The sequence below is a fragment of the Amblyraja radiata genome, chromosome 17 (genome assembly GCF_010909765.2).
Source record: "Amblyraja radiata isolate CabotCenter1 chromosome 17, sAmbRad1.1.pri, whole genome shotgun sequence".
NCBI classification, from domain to species: domain Eukaryota; kingdom Metazoa; phylum Chordata; class Chondrichthyes; order Rajiformes; family Rajidae; genus Amblyraja; species Amblyraja radiata.
In genome coordinates, this window is record NC_045972.1 from 9,851,535 (window position 1) to 9,868,367 (window position 16,833).

The 16,833-nt window shown below is 43.6% G+C and overlaps 1 protein-coding gene across 1 annotated transcript in view; it reads right to left on the reverse strand.

Moving 5' to 3' along the window:
- Positions 1 to 6,236: 6,236 nt before the first annotated feature.
- The window catches only part of LOC116982488 (cytochrome b5), a 30,331-nt gene continuing 19,734 nt past the window's right edge, over positions 6,237 to 16,833 (reverse strand). The window contains exons 4-5 of the mRNA XM_033035730.1: positions 10,675 to 10,709; positions 6,237 to 8,057 (exon numbers count right to left, since the gene is read on the reverse strand). Coding sequence (XP_032891621.1) covers positions 7,964 to 8,057; positions 10,675 to 10,709 — 129 coding nt within the window. The 3' untranslated portion in view covers positions 6,237 to 7,963. The remainder of the gene's footprint in view (positions 8,058 to 10,674; positions 10,710 to 16,833) is intronic.

Below are 16,833 nucleotides of genomic sequence, written 5' to 3' on the forward strand. Positions count from 1 at the left end.
GTTATTAACAATATATATTAACGATTTAGATGAGGGAATTAAATGTAACATTTCTAAGTTTGCTGATGACACAAAGCTGGGTGGCAGTGTGAGCTGCGAGGATGCTACGAGGCTGCAGGGTGACTTGGGTAGGTTGGGTGAGTGGGCAGATGCTTGGTAGATGCAGTATAATGTGGATAAATGTGAGGTTATCCACTTTGATGGCAAGAACAAGAAGGCAGATTATTATCTAAATGGTGTCAGATGGTGCAACGAAACCTGGGTGTGCTTGTACATCAGTCACTGAAAGTAATAGCCCTGTCCCACGGTACGAGTTCATTCCAAGAGCTCTCCTGAGTTTACCCCGATTCGAACTCGGAGATTTACAGTAATGGCTACTCGTCGGTACTTGGGGCTCTCGTGGACATTTTTCAACATGTTGAAAAATCTTCACGTGTCTTCCCATGCTTACCTGCCATTAGCGAGTCTTCCCGAGTACCTGCCGTTAGCGTTACGAGCCGCTAAGAGACGTCCCCCACCTCCGACGTACCCGCTACGTTCATTCTCCGTGCTTACGAGTTTGATTTTTTTTTTAAACTCGGTAGAGCTCTTGGAATGAACTCGCACTGTGGGACAGGGCTTTAAGCATGCAGGTACAGCAGGCAGTAAAGAAAGCAAATGGCATATTGGCTTTCATAGCGAGAGGATTTGAGTTTAGGAGCAAGGAGGTCCTACAGCAGTTGTACAGGGCCCGGGTGAGACCACACCTGGAGTATCGTGTGCAGTTTTGGTCTCCTCAATTGAGGAAGGACAATCTTGCTTTTGAGGGAGGTTCACCAGGTTAGTTCCCGGGACGGCAGGACTGATATATGAAGAAAAAATGGGTCAACTGGGCTAGTATTCATTGGAATTTAGAAGGATGAGAGGGTATCTCACAGAAACATATTAAATTCGTAAGGGATTGGACAGGCAGGAAAAATGTTTGTGCGATAAATGTTCCCAATGTTGGGGGAGTCCAGAACCAAGGGTCACAGTTTCAGAATAAGGTTTAGGCCATTTAGGACTGTGATTATGGAAAACCTTTTCGCCCAGAGTTGTGAAACTGTGGAATTCTCTGTCACAGAAGGCAGTGAAGGCCAATTCACTAGGTGTTTTCAAGAGGGAGATTTAGCTCTTAGTGCTAACAGAATCAAGAAATATGGGGAAAAAGCAAGAGCGGGATACTGATTTTGGATGATCAGCCATGATCATATTGAAAGGCGGTGCTGTCTCGAAGGGCAGAACGGCCTACTCCTGCACCTATTTTTTCTGTTGCTGTCATTGAAGGATCCCTCAAACACATCTCCGCCGTGTCCGGTACTTCTGCTCTCGCTCCCCCTTCCCCCAAGATAGGATAAGGGTAGAGTTCCCCTGGTCCTTACCTTTAATCCTACTGGCCTTCGCATCCAACACTTTATTCTCCAGCATTTCCACCAGCTTCAATATGATCCCAGCACCAGTCACATGTTCCCACCCATTCCCGCCACCCGCAGAGACCAATTCCTTCGCAACTCCTTGGTTCACACATCCCTTCCCACCCAAAACCAGCCCCTGCTCAGGTATTTTCCCCTGCAACTGCAGAAGTTACACCTGTTCATCGTCCTCTTCTCTTACAGCTATCCAGGGATCCCGGCAGTCCTTCCGGGTGAAACAGAAGTCCCTGTCACCTCCTCTACCCTCATCTACTATGTTTGATGTTCCCAATGTGGCTTCCTTTACATTGGCATGGTTAAGCGACCATTTCGCCAAATACTTGCACTCATTTTGGGTGGGAAGAGATGAGTGAACCAAGGGTTTGCAGAAGTAGTAGTCTCTGCACGGTTGGAAACTTTCAAAGTGATAGAGGACATCAGAGGTGTCATTCATTTTAACTGTGAGTCTGGGTGGATAGAAATAGAGAACTGCAGATGTTGGTTTACTAAAAAACATAAAGTACTGGATTAACTCAGCAGTTCAATTAGTATCTCTGGAGGACATTGGACAGGACAGGGAAGAGGTGAGATGTACAGCACAATAGTCATCAGGGTTCCATTGTTCAGGCGTGTGGTGGTGCTGTTAGTTAATGGGAATCTCTCATGGTGTATTGCCTAGCATAAATATGGCATTTTAATGGTAACATTCTAATTTCACCATTACTGTATTGTTAATGATTTTTCACAAATTTTTAATGGCTTTCTAAGCCAGCAAAGCCATGGTCTGTTTTAAGCTGTTCAATGAGCAGGACTTGTGCTAACCTACCATTTTACCGTTCATTGCACTGCTACTGTTTTGGAGAACATTGACCCGAAGGGATCAAATGGCAACTTTGCATTTATTTTAGATTAACAGCAGTAGCTTGCTTCTGACATCAAATTCTGGCCCAGTCTCACTCCTAAGTACTTGGCCTGATGGCTTTCTTATTCATGGTTTTGAAGCCACGTGGTTAGTGGACATTGAAGGGCTTTGCTGTGCCTGTTTGGCAAAATCTTACAAACAAATTCAAATACCCATTTCCATCAGTCAAGAAAAAAAATGTTAAGTGATTTCTCATCAGTTGGGAGAGTTTTAGCAAAATAAACTGAGAAATTGAGATTCATAAGTGGCTTGAGAATAGTGGTGGAAGAATGCTTTACTGATTTGAAATCTGTGATTGATGAGTGGTGAACTGCAGGGACTAGTGTTGGGACCCATGCTGTTTGTGATAGATATATTAATGACTTGGATATGAATGCAGGGGATATCAAGTTTACAGATGACAAAACATGGTGGTATTGTGGAGAGCAAGGAAGGCCACAGCTGGATATATATATATATATCAGATAGAAAGATTAAAGAATTGGTAGATGGAATTACAGGTACCGATAAGTGCAAGGATATTTTTTTTAAATTATTAATATATATATTTTTTAAACCTTTATTTAACCAGGAGAAGTCTCATTGAGATTAAAAATCTCTTTTACAAGAGAGTCCTGGCCAAGACAGGCAGCAGCACAGTTCCACAGTTACAGACAATAATTTAAAAACAACAGAGAACATATAAATAGAGTCATAGTCAGAACATCATCAAACAATGCATGTACAGACAGAAGAGCCCGCTTCAACATCATTAAGAAGGGATTTAAATCTGTTTATAGAAACCAGCTCCTTAAGTTTCAGTTCATTCTGCAGCTGGTTCCATGCGAAGGGAGCAGCATAACTAAATGCCCTTTTCCCCAGTTCAGTACGGACTTTAGGTACAGTTAGTAAGAACAAGTCCTCAGAGCGGAGCTGATAAGTTCCTGTGCTGTTTCGAATTACATACTTCTGCAGGTATGAAGGAAGAACACCGAGGATAGTCTTATAAATAAGGATATGCCAATGATGGAGTCTGCGGGTGGACAGGGCAAACCATCCAACTTGAGCATACAAAGAGCAGTGGGGCGTGAGGGTTTTAAAATTAGTAACAAATCTCAATGCTCCGTGGTAGACCGTGTCCAAAGACTGTAGGCATTTTGAAGATGCAGTCATATATAAAACATCACCATAGTCCAACACAGACATAAACGTTGCAGCAACAAGTCTTTATCAAATAAGGAGTAAGAATTCAAATAGAACTTGGATATTTACAGTAAGTGGTAGGGCACCAAGGAACAGATTCGGGTGGGCGGCGCGACTCACGTCGCAGCGGCCTCTGCAGTCAGTCTGTCTTTTTTTTTTTTTGTCTTGTTTGAGTGTAGTTCATAAGTTTTTTTTAAAAAACTGGGTATGTGTGGGGGGGGAAACTTTTAAAATCTTTTCACTGTACGGAGGACCCGACGTTTTCTCTGTCAGGTCTCCGTTGTTGTTGGGGCCTAGCACCATGGAGCGGCCTCCAACCATAACGACCTGGTGGACGGTAACACCGGGAGCCCGCGGGTCCCTGCTGGGAGATCGCTTTTCGGGGCTTCCGCAACGGCGACTTCTCCCTCCCGAGTTGCGGGGTTGAGGATGACCTGGAGCGCGACCTTGCATCGCCCGGCGCGGCCTTAATGGCCGCGGGACTTATTCACCATCGACCGCCGGGGGCTTTGACTCTGACATCGGGAGAACGGGGAGTGCAGGGGTAAGACTCTGCCTTCCATCACAGTGAGGAGGAGATTCACTGTGATGGATGTTTGTGTAAATTGTGTTGTGTCTTGGTTCTTCTACTTGTTTGTATGACTGCAGAAACCAAATTTCGTTTGAACCGCAATGAGGTTCAAATGACAACAAATAAATTGTATCATCATTGTATCATATTAATACTTTATTGAGTCTTTAAGACTCAGGGCCATGATTCCTCGGAAGTAACAAGAGGTGGATCGAGTGAAGGCAAGAGAAAGTGGTCACGGTTTAAGAGAATATTAGCTAGGCACATCTTAGATGAATAAGGACCTAATGCAGGCATGTGGGATTAGGGTGGATGAAATAGTTGGAATTGACAACGGGATCATTCTGTTTCGTATAACTATATGACCAACTGGTAGATTATAAAATGGGAGGGAAAATTAATCAACCAGTCCCCTTCAGTTTATTGCATGGTTAAAGATCTGCTTATACAGGCAGATATGCAGGGAAATAATGTGTAGGAAAGAACTGCAGATGTAGTCTGAAGAAGGGTCTTGACCCGAAACGTCACCCATTCCTTCTCGCCAGAGATGCTGCCCGTCCCGCTGAGTTACTCCTTATGCAGGGAAATATATACTTAGTATATACAGGGCATTGGAAATCCAAACAGGTTTTTTTAATGACATTTTATAGACTGAAAATACAGCACAAATGAATGAATTTACTGAATGAGTATTCATAATTTCTTTCCCAATGCAGCAGAATCGGCTCATTATTTTCATCTGAAATAGCAAAGTACTTAAAAGTAAAAACCTTAAATTGCCACTTTGACCCCATAAAGTTTAACATCAAGAAGCTACTTGAGTTGTTACAAAACCTTGAGTTGTTACAAAACAGCCAATAAAACACTTGCAATTAATGTCGACTTAAATATAAATTTAAACGTCAAAATATCTGACAAATTTTTTAGCCCTTTCTTCCGACAAAGTCTAGATTATGCAGTAGCAATTATGAAGCAATTGAGTATATTGTAGAAAAATTCCACATCAAGAAATACAAAAAAATTAAATTATTTTCTCTAAAGTTTATGGGACCATCACTTTTAAATTAGTGGTAATAAGTTAGAATCATAGCATAACAAATACTTCGCTTCCAGCAGCAGTGTTGGGATTAGTCAACTAGAATTAGCAAAATAATTTACATGGATAATAATGCTTACATAATTTGATCTTCATATTGTGCAACAAGCATGCTGCTGCTGGACATCATTAAAATTAACTCCCTCTGATGCAGAATTAAAATGCTTCTCTATTCCCAGATTTAATTGCTAGAGTGCAAGATTAACTGGTCTCAAGTGTAGCCGCATAACTGAAGAAACAAGAAGGTTCAATGGATCACGATTTGAAAAAAGTTTAGTTCCGTTTTTGTGAAGTCTCCAGTGATAATTGCTGAAGCGCGCAGACAAGCATGAAGCCAAAATTGCGGATTGTGGTCATTTCTAGGTGCTTTAGTAGCAAAATAAACAGATCAACACTAAATGCACTAAACACTAAATACAAATTATACTTTAGTTTACACCATGTGCACCTGTGCATTAAAATACCACTATGCCAATAAGCAGTTGGGGAAAGCTAGGGTTCTGGTTCCTAGGCATTATTAGACTGAACAAGAGATGCCAGGAAATTAAAGTACAAAAATTTTAAAGAATACATCAACATGGAACAGGTTTAAAAAAAAAATCTGAATACCAATACCAGCAATAAAATTACAATGTATCTATAGTTTAGAAAAACCAATAGGTGATATATTGAAACAAATTTCTCATGGCAATTGACAGGGTGGATTCCAAGAGGATATTTCTGTTCGTTGGGGTGCCAAGAACAAGGGATCACAGCTCAGCCATTTGTCTCCATCATGAATGGACAAGTTCTGATTCTGAACAGAATCATGATTCTTTGAAATTCACGAGGACTATGGAGGCAGTCATTGAATACATTTATAGACTTCGGAACTATAGGGGAGTTAAAGACTCTGCAGTGAAAGCAGGAAAATGCTGTTGAGACTGAGAATAGATCAACCATGCTCCTATCTGTTGCAGTAAAGGCTGTTAGCTGGTTGACCAATCATCTGCTTGTTTATGTTTGGGGAAACTGCAACAAAAAAAAACCCGCATACAATTTGGCAATTAAATTAATTTTAATAGACAAGTACTTGCTCATTGGTACAGATATTACTCAACAAAGTGCATTTATGATACTAAATTCTGAGTCTGGTGTCAGTTATAAAATTATTCCAATAAAGATTTTGTGATTAGCAAATGTTGTACGCACATAGCCCAATACAGCATTCAAGACAGATTATGTTGCATAATTATATGAAGCAGAGGCCGAAAACATTATAGCTGGTTATCTTGACATTAAATAAAATATACAATTCAAGAATACATTATAGCAGCTATTACAGTAAATTAAAGAACAAGTGAAATGCCTTTTAGGATAGCAGTGGAAAGTATTTCTTAGATCAGATGAAGAATTTAATGAAACCGGATGAAATTGCTATTGCAAACACTGCATCATACTGAAAGTCAAAGATTTGCACAGTGCAGGAGTAATCCAATATTTTTGATACATCATTGAAAATTGATTAAAAAACCTACCCAGTTACAGTCTGAATATACAAATCAAATCCTGCAGACATAGCAGATAGATACAAATCATGTGCATAGCAACAAATTGAACATACAGTGAACATTTTAATCTTAAATGTGATTAACGAAATCTGAAACATAACATGCAAAAATAACCATCTGCATTAATTAACATAAATATTTATAAAGTACAAGATTGGTAATCATGTAGACAAAATTCCAATAAGTAGAAGGGCCAGGACCAAAGACCTGATTAGATATTTTGAGATGCAACTTAGGAGTTCTTGTTCTTATTCCTTCAGGGAAAGTTAAGGCCCAGCACATCAGCAATAGTAGGCCACATCACTTTCAATTCGGGGTACAGAGTACCAAACCACATCCAAGATAACCATAATAGTCCCTTTATCCTTATTGCTCAGTGGATAAATGGATCAGCTATCTTTGTAAAGTTGCATAATTTAAGACAGAAATTAGCACCACAACAACTATTATTGAGCTAGGGAAGGAAACCAAAGAAATCGAAACAATCCCATTCCAGTCTACTGGTTGTTGGGACGCTGTGCATAAAGTCTAAAATCATCCAAGTCTGCTTGAAACAATATCCTATCTTCAGGAATGTTTGTTTGAGTTGGTATATCAGAATGCTATAAACCAATGAAACTGTACCTGTCTTGAATTTATCACCCTCAAGGAGAAATGGGCAAGAAATGCTAAGAATTTTAGCTACATTTCATTTTACATTACCAGCTCCAAAAAAGTGTCTTGTAAAATTAGAAATTTGTAATATGCCTTTTATATTTTAAAATGCACATACATAGTGTAGGCCAGTTTAAGGAAAAGTATTTTTGTAAAAGCAAAGGAAAAAATGTAATTTGTGTGAACATAATTATTCATTAATATGCATAAAGGTAACATTTACCAAGATTTTACAATGGATGGATATTTGCAGCATCAGTGGTACTGAATTCTTCAATATCTGATGTGCTTTTCATTAAAAAGTCAGACGTAGGACTCAAAAAATGCTTATTATTCAATTGGTTGTGTGCTCTTTATAAAATTCTGACAGAACAGACTGCATTTACTTCACTAACAGGTGCATAGAATAGAAAAAAGATTCACAATGGTCTTGCATTTAAATTAAATAACATTCATTTCTTGATAAAACCTTGAACACATGGGTGTTACTGGCCTGCTGGTTTCTGATTCACCACACCTCGTTGCACCTTCAGCATAGTTAATTTAAAGTGGAATGTTTCAGGAAGAACTCCTGGTCTCAAAAAGGTATAAGCGGTACATGAGTCCTATAACACCAGCTGCAAAAGCAGGAATAAGCCAATTTGTCCACCAACTGAAAAAGAAAACATACTTTGTTAGTAATCTAATTCAAACATTGTACAATGTAGGCCACATTTTCACTTTTTGCTGAAAAAATTAAACTCAAGCAGCTATGTGTGGAAAACCAAAATAATAAGCAGTTCATTAATTGGCTGTTACAGAACTTAATTTTTTTGTCTCTTTCAGAAAAGACGAATGGAAAGTTTACAAGTCAACATATTTTAGCCAAAATCCAAAGAAATCCACGAAAGAAACAGCAATTGATAATCAAACAACACAGTGAACTGCTATCCCCATCCCAGAAAAAAATTCTTGGGAAAACATAATTGTGGAAATTGACTGTGCTTAGAAAAATGAATGTTAAAGCAGGGATCTCAAAGTTTACTGTTTGTTGATCCAGAAATAATTTAATAGAAAAGAAAATACTCTTCCTCCAATTTGCATTTTGCAGGAGCATAGAAACATTGCTCTAATGACGGCTGAATGTTTAATAGAAAACAACTTAAAGGTAAAATAGTGTGTTTCTTAGTTTCATTATATAGCTTAAAGCTTAACCCATACTATAAGTAGTCTCAAGGTTCATTTAAACTCATCAAATTTTGAATTATTCATTCCAGATTATTTTGTACATAACCTTTTAATTAGAGGACATGTTTAATTTAGTTACAACCCATTTAACATCATATTATCTGGACTAATTCCAGATTCAATCATGCATATTTTGTCAATGAGCTCCTCGCTCAAATTTCTTCTGCTAGTACAGTTATAAATTCTACAACCCTCAAGTTCCTATGTCCCTTTGAATTTGAAAGTATATAATGCTACTGGAATGCTATCTTTAATACATCTTTCTTAAAATGTTATCACACCATTATGAGTGTGTTCTGATCAATACATATTCTTTAAATTTATCCATCAAATTTTACTTTGATTACTTCTCAAAATTAGGTGATACATATAATCACTTAATAATCCACTTAAAAGATGCTGTATTCTATGTGTTTCAAATCTATGCTTCACCATACAACTTTACATATACTTCCTTTATGTTTTGTACAAACAATAAAACAATCCTTCTCAAAACATTTTCGTGCCTCTGCTACATTATATTTAAATATCATGAAAATATATGCAATTAATTTCCTATCAACGTTACTTTTATTAGCTGTATTGTATTGGGGAAACAATCAATATACCACTCAAGGATTAATCTAAAGAGACCAATCTTCTAATTGATGATATTGTCTCATATTAAAGTAGATATGAAGGTTTTTATTTTGCTATTAATGGCATTTCCAGTGATGAAGATAAGCTGATAGATTTGAACTTTTCTAAGTTATCATTTAAATTGAGCAGGGTGGAGGACAAAATTGTTCAAGTAAACAGCTGATTAAGCCTGCTAAAGACGCTTTTGCCTAAATTAATGAAAACTAAGGATTTTATTAGTTAGACCATGAGACATAGGAGAAGATTGAGGCCATTCAGCCCATCTGGTCTACTCCACCATTCAATCATGGCTGATCTATTTTTCCCTCTCAACCTCATTCTCCTGTCATCTCATAACCTTTGACGCCCTTCCTAATCAAGAACCTAGCAATCTCCACTTTAAAAATAACCAATTTCTCCACCTCCACCTGTGGCAATGAATTACACGCTTTCACCACCCTCTGGCTAAAGAAATTCTTCCTCATCTCCATTGGAATGGTATGTCCTTTTATTCTGAGGCTGTGCCATTATTTCTTAACACTGAAATTGAAAAAGGCTTGAAATATTCATTTAAAATGTCCTTTTTTACTGAGACTATTTAAATTCCATTTGTTTATTTAAATGTTTTCTTCTAAAGGGCCTGTCCCACTTTCACGAGTTATTTACAAATTCTCCCGAGATTTCCCCTGGATTCAAACTCGCAGAATGTTCGCAACTAGTCCGTAGGAGTTTGTAGATATATTGTAGTGGCCCGTTATGCTAGCCATAGGTACTCGTGGCATCAAGGAAGTCAGGACGTTTTTTCCAGCCCGATAAAAAATGTCCACGACTAAAAAAATGGTCGGGATGAAAGAAATTTCAACTTTTTACTCATAAGGAGGGCATCAAAATAGTCGTGGGAATTCATAGACATACTCGTAGGAGTTCGTGAACATAGTCGTGGGAGGTCATAGGAGTTCGTAGATTACCACAATAGTGATTTTTTTTTAGGTTCTTTAAACTCGGCAAAGGTTTTGAATTAAGTCGTGAAAGTGGGACTGGCGCTTAAGTTTCCATGTGGCAAATGGAAATTTAAAAGTTTCAAATGTTATTGCAAAGGTATCACGTAACAGATGGGATATTTGTTGATAAGTCTACTGGGAGCAAAATTGGTCATTTTCCCCAGACATTATAGTGCTTTTATGCCATGAAGATTTGAGCACTAGCAGCAAATGGTTTTATTCATTCCAGATGGAATGCAGTTCATAACAAATGATCTTTGTCACACCTGTTAGTTCCGATTCACTCACCACCTTTTTGCAAAGGCATTCCCAACCACTATTCCATTGGGAAATGCTACCTGTACTTGCCAATACAAAAAGGCATGAGTTTACTTTTTTTTTAAATTTTCTGCTATTTTAAACTATTATTTAAGGCTACTGTACCTGGAATGGCTTGAAGATGTCGTTATTAACACATCCTGTGGAGAAAATGAATATTGTTTAGCATCTTCATTAATGGATTGATAGAAAGCTTAAAATGGATTATTTATTCTTCTCATTGGGCTGCTCAACTTTATAAAGCTAAATTCTTTAGATATATCATCTAAATTCATTACTCAATTTATAAAACCTGTAGTTTCATTCTAAAAAATGCTGTTTATTGTCACATGTACCAATTAAGGTACAGTGAAATTTGAGTTACCATACAGCCATACTAAATGAAAAGCAACAAGACACACAACCACATAAAAGTTAACATAGTGCCCTCCATAAACCCATCATTTATATATTTACCTCTGTACTCCACAATTTGAGATTTGTAATAGAAAAAAAATCACATGTGGTTAAAGTGCACATTGTCAGATTTTAATAAAGCCCATTTTTATACATTTTGGTTTCACCATATATAAATTACAGCAGTAATTATACATAGTCCCAACCCATTTCAGGGCACCATAATGTTTGGGACACAGCAATGTCATGTAAATGAAAGCAGTTATGTTTAGTATTTTGTTGCATATCCTTTGCATGCAATGACTGCTTGAAGTCAGTGATTCATGGACGTCACCAGTTGCTGGCTGTCTCCTCTGGTGATGCTCTGCCAGGCCTGTATTGCAGCCATATTTAGCTTATGCTTATTTTGGGGGCTAGTCCCCTTCAGTTTTCTCTTCAGCACATAAAAGGCATGCTCAATTGGGTTTAGATCGGGTGATTGACTTGGCCACTCACGAATTTTTAGCTTTGAAAAACTCCTTTGTTGCTTTAGCAGTATGTTTGGGATCATTGTCTTGCTGCAGAATGAACCGCCGGCCAATGAGTTTGGAGGCATTTGTTTGAACTTGAGCAGATAGGATGTGTCTATACACTTCAGAATTCATTATGTAGGTACGTTACAAAACTTACCTTCAGCGGCGCTGCAGTTCTGTCACTGGCCGTGCGTGCGACTTTGGCGTCTATGAGAGGGTGGCGGGTTTAAAATGCCGTTTTTCTCAAGCCTGTTCAAATCGATCTTTGTCAGGCTGTTTAGTTGCTGAAGAAAAATCGCTTAGACTGCCGTTTTATTGTTATTAAAATAGCGCTGGATAATTTAATAGCAGGAGTAAAATTAAAATCATCTTCTAAAGCCGTGAACGCCGACAACGGGACGGATCTCACGTAGGGGACAAGGCAAGGTACGCCGTTTATTTTTACATATAAACTTGCTTCTTAAGATGCCTTTAATCAAAATTTCACGTTGCGAAAAGGTGACTTAGGACCCATACGAACCGGCAGTATTTTTCCTGCCGATATGGGGTTTAATTTCACCGCAACCGCAACGTTCCAATCGATCGCGTTACACAAAATCCCACTCGCAAGATGATTAAAATGGCCATTAATTTACGGGAATTAAACACTAAATTCCTTCTCTCCTCCTTACTTTGCTCTTGCCATCACTCTGATATAAGTTAATCTTCGTCTCATCTGTCCACAAGACCTTTTTTCCAGAACTGTGGTTGCTCTTTTAAGTACTTCTAGGCAAACTGCAACCTGGCCATCCTATTTTTCCAGCTAACCCGTGGTTTCCAACTTGCAGTGTAGCCTCTGCATTGCTGTTCATTACATTTTCTGCGGACACTGGTCATTGACAAGTCATTGACTCCTGAAGAGTGTTTCTGATCTGTCGGACAGGTGTTTGGGGATTTTTCTTTATTATAGAGATTCTTCTGTCATCAGGTGTGGAGGTCTTCCTTGGCTTGCCAGTCCCTTTGCGATTAGCAAGCTCACCAGTGCTCTCTTTCTTCTTAATGATGTTCCAAACAGTTGATTTTGATAAGCCTAAGGTTTGGCTGATGTCTCTCACAGTTTTATTCTTGTTTCTCAGTCTTGTAACGGCCTGGACGAGGTCAGGAAAAGGGCAGATGCCAGGCAGGTTCAAACAGTAGTCTTTAATCACACAGCGAGAGCACACACAAACAAGGGTCCTCTGGAAATCCCGTGGCAGACCAACGCCCCTGTACCTCAATCGGCGAGGGGAATGATCCAAGGAGTGGCCTACCCACCAGGGACCGCCACAGGACAACCCCCCCCCCCCCCTCCCAAGTACCCGAAGCACGAAACGGACAGGAGGGCGTACACGGCTGCCAGCCCGGGTGCATACCATGCCCGGCACAGGAACAGGCAATTGACCAACAGGTGCAGGGGACGGAGTAGCCAGAGAAGGAGGTACCCTAGACAGAGGGCACCCTCGTTTACAGGGCTGCGCTACCAGCACCGGCTGATCAATGCCAATATGTGCTGGCTTCAGCCGTACAACCGAAACAGTCTCATGCTGAACCCCCAGTCCAGGACGAATGCAGATGAGTCATGCTCTAGGACTCGGAAGGGACCCTCGTACGGCCGCTGGAGAGGTGTCCGATGAGCATCCCTGCGCAGGAAGACGAACTGGCAGTCCTCCAGAGCAGAGGGAACGTGCGGACGGAAGGACCCATGACGAGACGTGGGCACCGACGCCAGCTTGCCCACCGTCTGCCGAAGACGTTGCAGTGTCCAAAGGCTGCTCCACCTGGCACGGTGCCCTGGGACGAACTCCCCGGGCACCGTCAACGGAGAGCCATACACCAACTCGACGAAGGAGGCCAAGTCCTCTTTCGGTGCAGTGCGGATCCCCCAGGAAAATCCACGGGAGAGCGTCCACCCAGTCCGGATCATTCAGCCTTGCCTTCAGGGCATCCGTGAGTTGACGGTGAAACCGCTCCACCAGTCCGTTCGCCTGTGGATGATACGCCGTCATGTGGTGTAGACGGACCTCCAGGAGGCGTGCCATTGCCGACCGCAGTTCTGACATGAACGGAGGCCCCCGGTCAGATGTTATGTCCAGTGGCACACCGAACCTGGCGATCCAGTGCGCCACCAAGGCTCGAGCACGTGGCCGTTGAAGAATCAGGTAGCGGAATGGCTTCAGGCCACCGCGTGAAGAGGTCCACGACGGTGAATAGATAGGTCATGCCCCGGGACGGCGGCAGCGGCCCCACGATGTCCACGTGAATGTGGTTAAACCGCTCCCGAGGGATGGTGAACTCCTGCGACGGCATGAGCACGTGTCGTTGCACCTTGGCGGTCTGGCACGGGATGCAAGTGCGCTCCCAATGTCCAACCTCCTTCCGCAGCCCGTGCCACATGAAGCGGGAGGCTACCAGGGCTGTTGTCGCCTGGATGGAGCACCTCAAACACCCTGCGCCGCCAGGCGATGGCGATGATGGGTCGCGGAACTCCAGTGGAAATATCGCACAGCAGCGTTGCACCCCCAGGACCACAGTTAACGTCCTCCAACTACAGGCCCGAAACTGCCAAACGATAGGCGGCCATCTCGTCGACCAGCTGTGCGGTTGCCAGGGCGGAATAATTAATACCCTCAGCGACTTGGAGAACCGCGTGAACTGCAGGTCGCGATAAGGCGTCGGCCACCCTGTTGTATTTGCCCTGAATGAAACAGATGGAGGTGGTGTACTCGGACACATACGGCAACTGCCTCTGCTGCCGGGCAGACCACGGGTCTGAAACCTTGGCGAACGCGAAGGTTAGCGGCTTGTGATCTGTAAATGCAGTAAAAGGCCTCCCCTCCAGGAAGTAGCGAAAATGGCGTACGGCGAGATACAGGGCAAGGAGCTCGCGGTCGAAAGCACTGTAATGGCGCTGAGCACAATTGAGATGCCTGCTGAAGAAGGCGAGTGGCCGCCAGCATCCGTCAACAGGCGGTCGGGGTGTCCTCTCGTGGGTGGACGAGCATCGCGGCCCCAGCCAGTGCCTCCTTAGCCCTCTCGAATGCCGCTGTTGCTTCGACGGACCACTCAACCTCCCTGCGATGACCAGCAATCAGGTGGAAAAGCGGATGCATGACTGCTGCCGCTGCCGGCAAGAAGCAGTGATAAAAGGTGACCATCCCCACAAATTCCTGTAGGCCCTTAACTGTGGTCGGACGGGGGAGCCTGCGGACAGCGTCCACCCTGGCCGGCAGAGGCACCACCCCCTGTGGAGTTACGCGATGGCCGAGGAAGTCGAGAGCCGTCACCCCAAATCGGCACTTGGACGAGTTGATGGACAAACCAAAATCGCTGAGGTGCTGACACAGCCGACGGAGATGAATGCAGTGCTCCTGCCGCAAGCGATGTCAATACTGGTCACGAGTATGTCATCCTAGTGTACGAATACGAAGTCCAGGCCGCGGCACACAGTCCATAAGCCGCTGAAAGGCCTGCGCAGCATTCTTCAAACCAAACGGCATCCGTACAAATTCAAATAGTTCAAATGGCGTTATAATGGCCATCTTCGGGATATCGTCGGGGTGGACCGGAATTTGGTTGTACTCTCGCACGAGGTCCATCTTGGACAACACCGATGCTCCGGCCAGATGGGCATTGAAGCCCTGAATGTGTGGGACCGGGTACCTGTCGGTGACGGTCGCATCATTCAGGCGACAGTAATCAGCCCCCTCCCACTTTAGGGACCATGTGGAGCGGTGACACCCATGGGCTATCGGAGGGACGCACGATGCCCATCGCCTCCATCAGGCGGAACTCCTCCCGAGCCAGAAGTTCATCTGGCGCGAGACAACGCGCCCGGGCGTGCACAGACGGGCTAGTAGTAGGAATATGGTGCTCCACCCCGTGCTTTGGGGTGGCGGAGCGGAAGTGGGGTTCAAGGATGTCCGGAAAATCCGCCAGGATGCGCTCGAAAATCGCATCCACGGACGACAGGGGGCCATCAGGGATCACCAATGCGGAGGAAGACGGGCTCCAGCGTGACAGTGCACCAGGCGCCGCCGCTTGACATCCACGAGCAGTGAATGGGCTCGAAGGAAGTCGGCGCCCAGCAGTAGCTGGGAAACGTCGGCAATGACGAACTCACAAGAAAAGCAGCTGCGGCCAAAGTTGAGGGAGATGGTGCGAACCCCGTAGGTGCGAATAGCACTCCCGTATGCCGCGGTGAGGAGGGGGCCCCCGTTTGCCCGCACAGGTGTCAGCGATGGAGGGAGGCAGAACACTCACTTCCGCACCAGTGTCCACGAGGAATCGACCTCCAGTGCGGTGATTCCAGGCGAAGACGCGATGAATATTGCCGGCCACCGAAGAAATCACTGACTGACCGGCCCCTTCGTTCCCTGGGAATGAACACGGTGGGCGACATTGCTTTACTGCAGCTCCCCAGCGACGATGGTAATAGCACCAATTGCTGGCATTTGGTGGAACTGCAAGCGAATTTGGCTGGGTTGAACGCCAGCGACCTCTGTTGGCGTTGGGTGGAACTGCAGGCGGGCCGTGATGAAAAGACGCGCCTGCAGTGGAATGCCCAACGGCTGCCGGATTTTGCCGCTGGGGCCGACTGGGAACAGCGGAGACGTGGTGGATAGCAGCCCCGAACCTGCTCTGAGCCTCCAAACGCCACGGGAAGGATGGTTAGCGCTTCCAGGTCCCGCTGGCGAGACATCCACAGCTCGTCCGCCTGCTCGGCCAGCGCCTGCATGTCAGTAAAGGGATCCCTGGTGAGCTGCAGGCGGATGTCGGGTGGGAGCTGCTGCAGGTAAGCAAACTTAAATAGGAAACAAGGTTCATGGTCCCCATTAAGGGTGAGCATGTCCTCCAGGAGGGCAGACGGCCGGCGGTCGCCCGCTCAGATTCACCATGGCCAAACCTCCTGATAAGGAATTCCTTAAGGCCCCTATATTTGTTAGTGAACGTGGGGGCTTTAATTAAAGGTTTAACTCGCCTCGCAGTCGCTTGGTCAAGCGCACTGACCTCGTAAAAGTATTTTGTTTCATTCGCTGTTATCCCTCGCACAGCAAATTGTGCCTCTGCCTGCTGGAACCAGATGTCAGGCTCTTCGGTCCAGAGTAGGGTGTTTAAGTGTAACGGCGTTGCTATCCATCACGACGTGTGATGAATGGCAGGGTCACCAGTTGTAGCGGCCTGGATGAGGTCAGGAAAAGGCCAGACGCCAGGCAGGTTCAAACAGTAGTCTTTAATCACACAGTGAGAGCACACACAAACAAGGGTCCTCTGGAAACCCCATGGCAGACCAACGCCCCTGTCCCTCAATCGACGAGGGGGATGATCCAAGAAGTGGCCT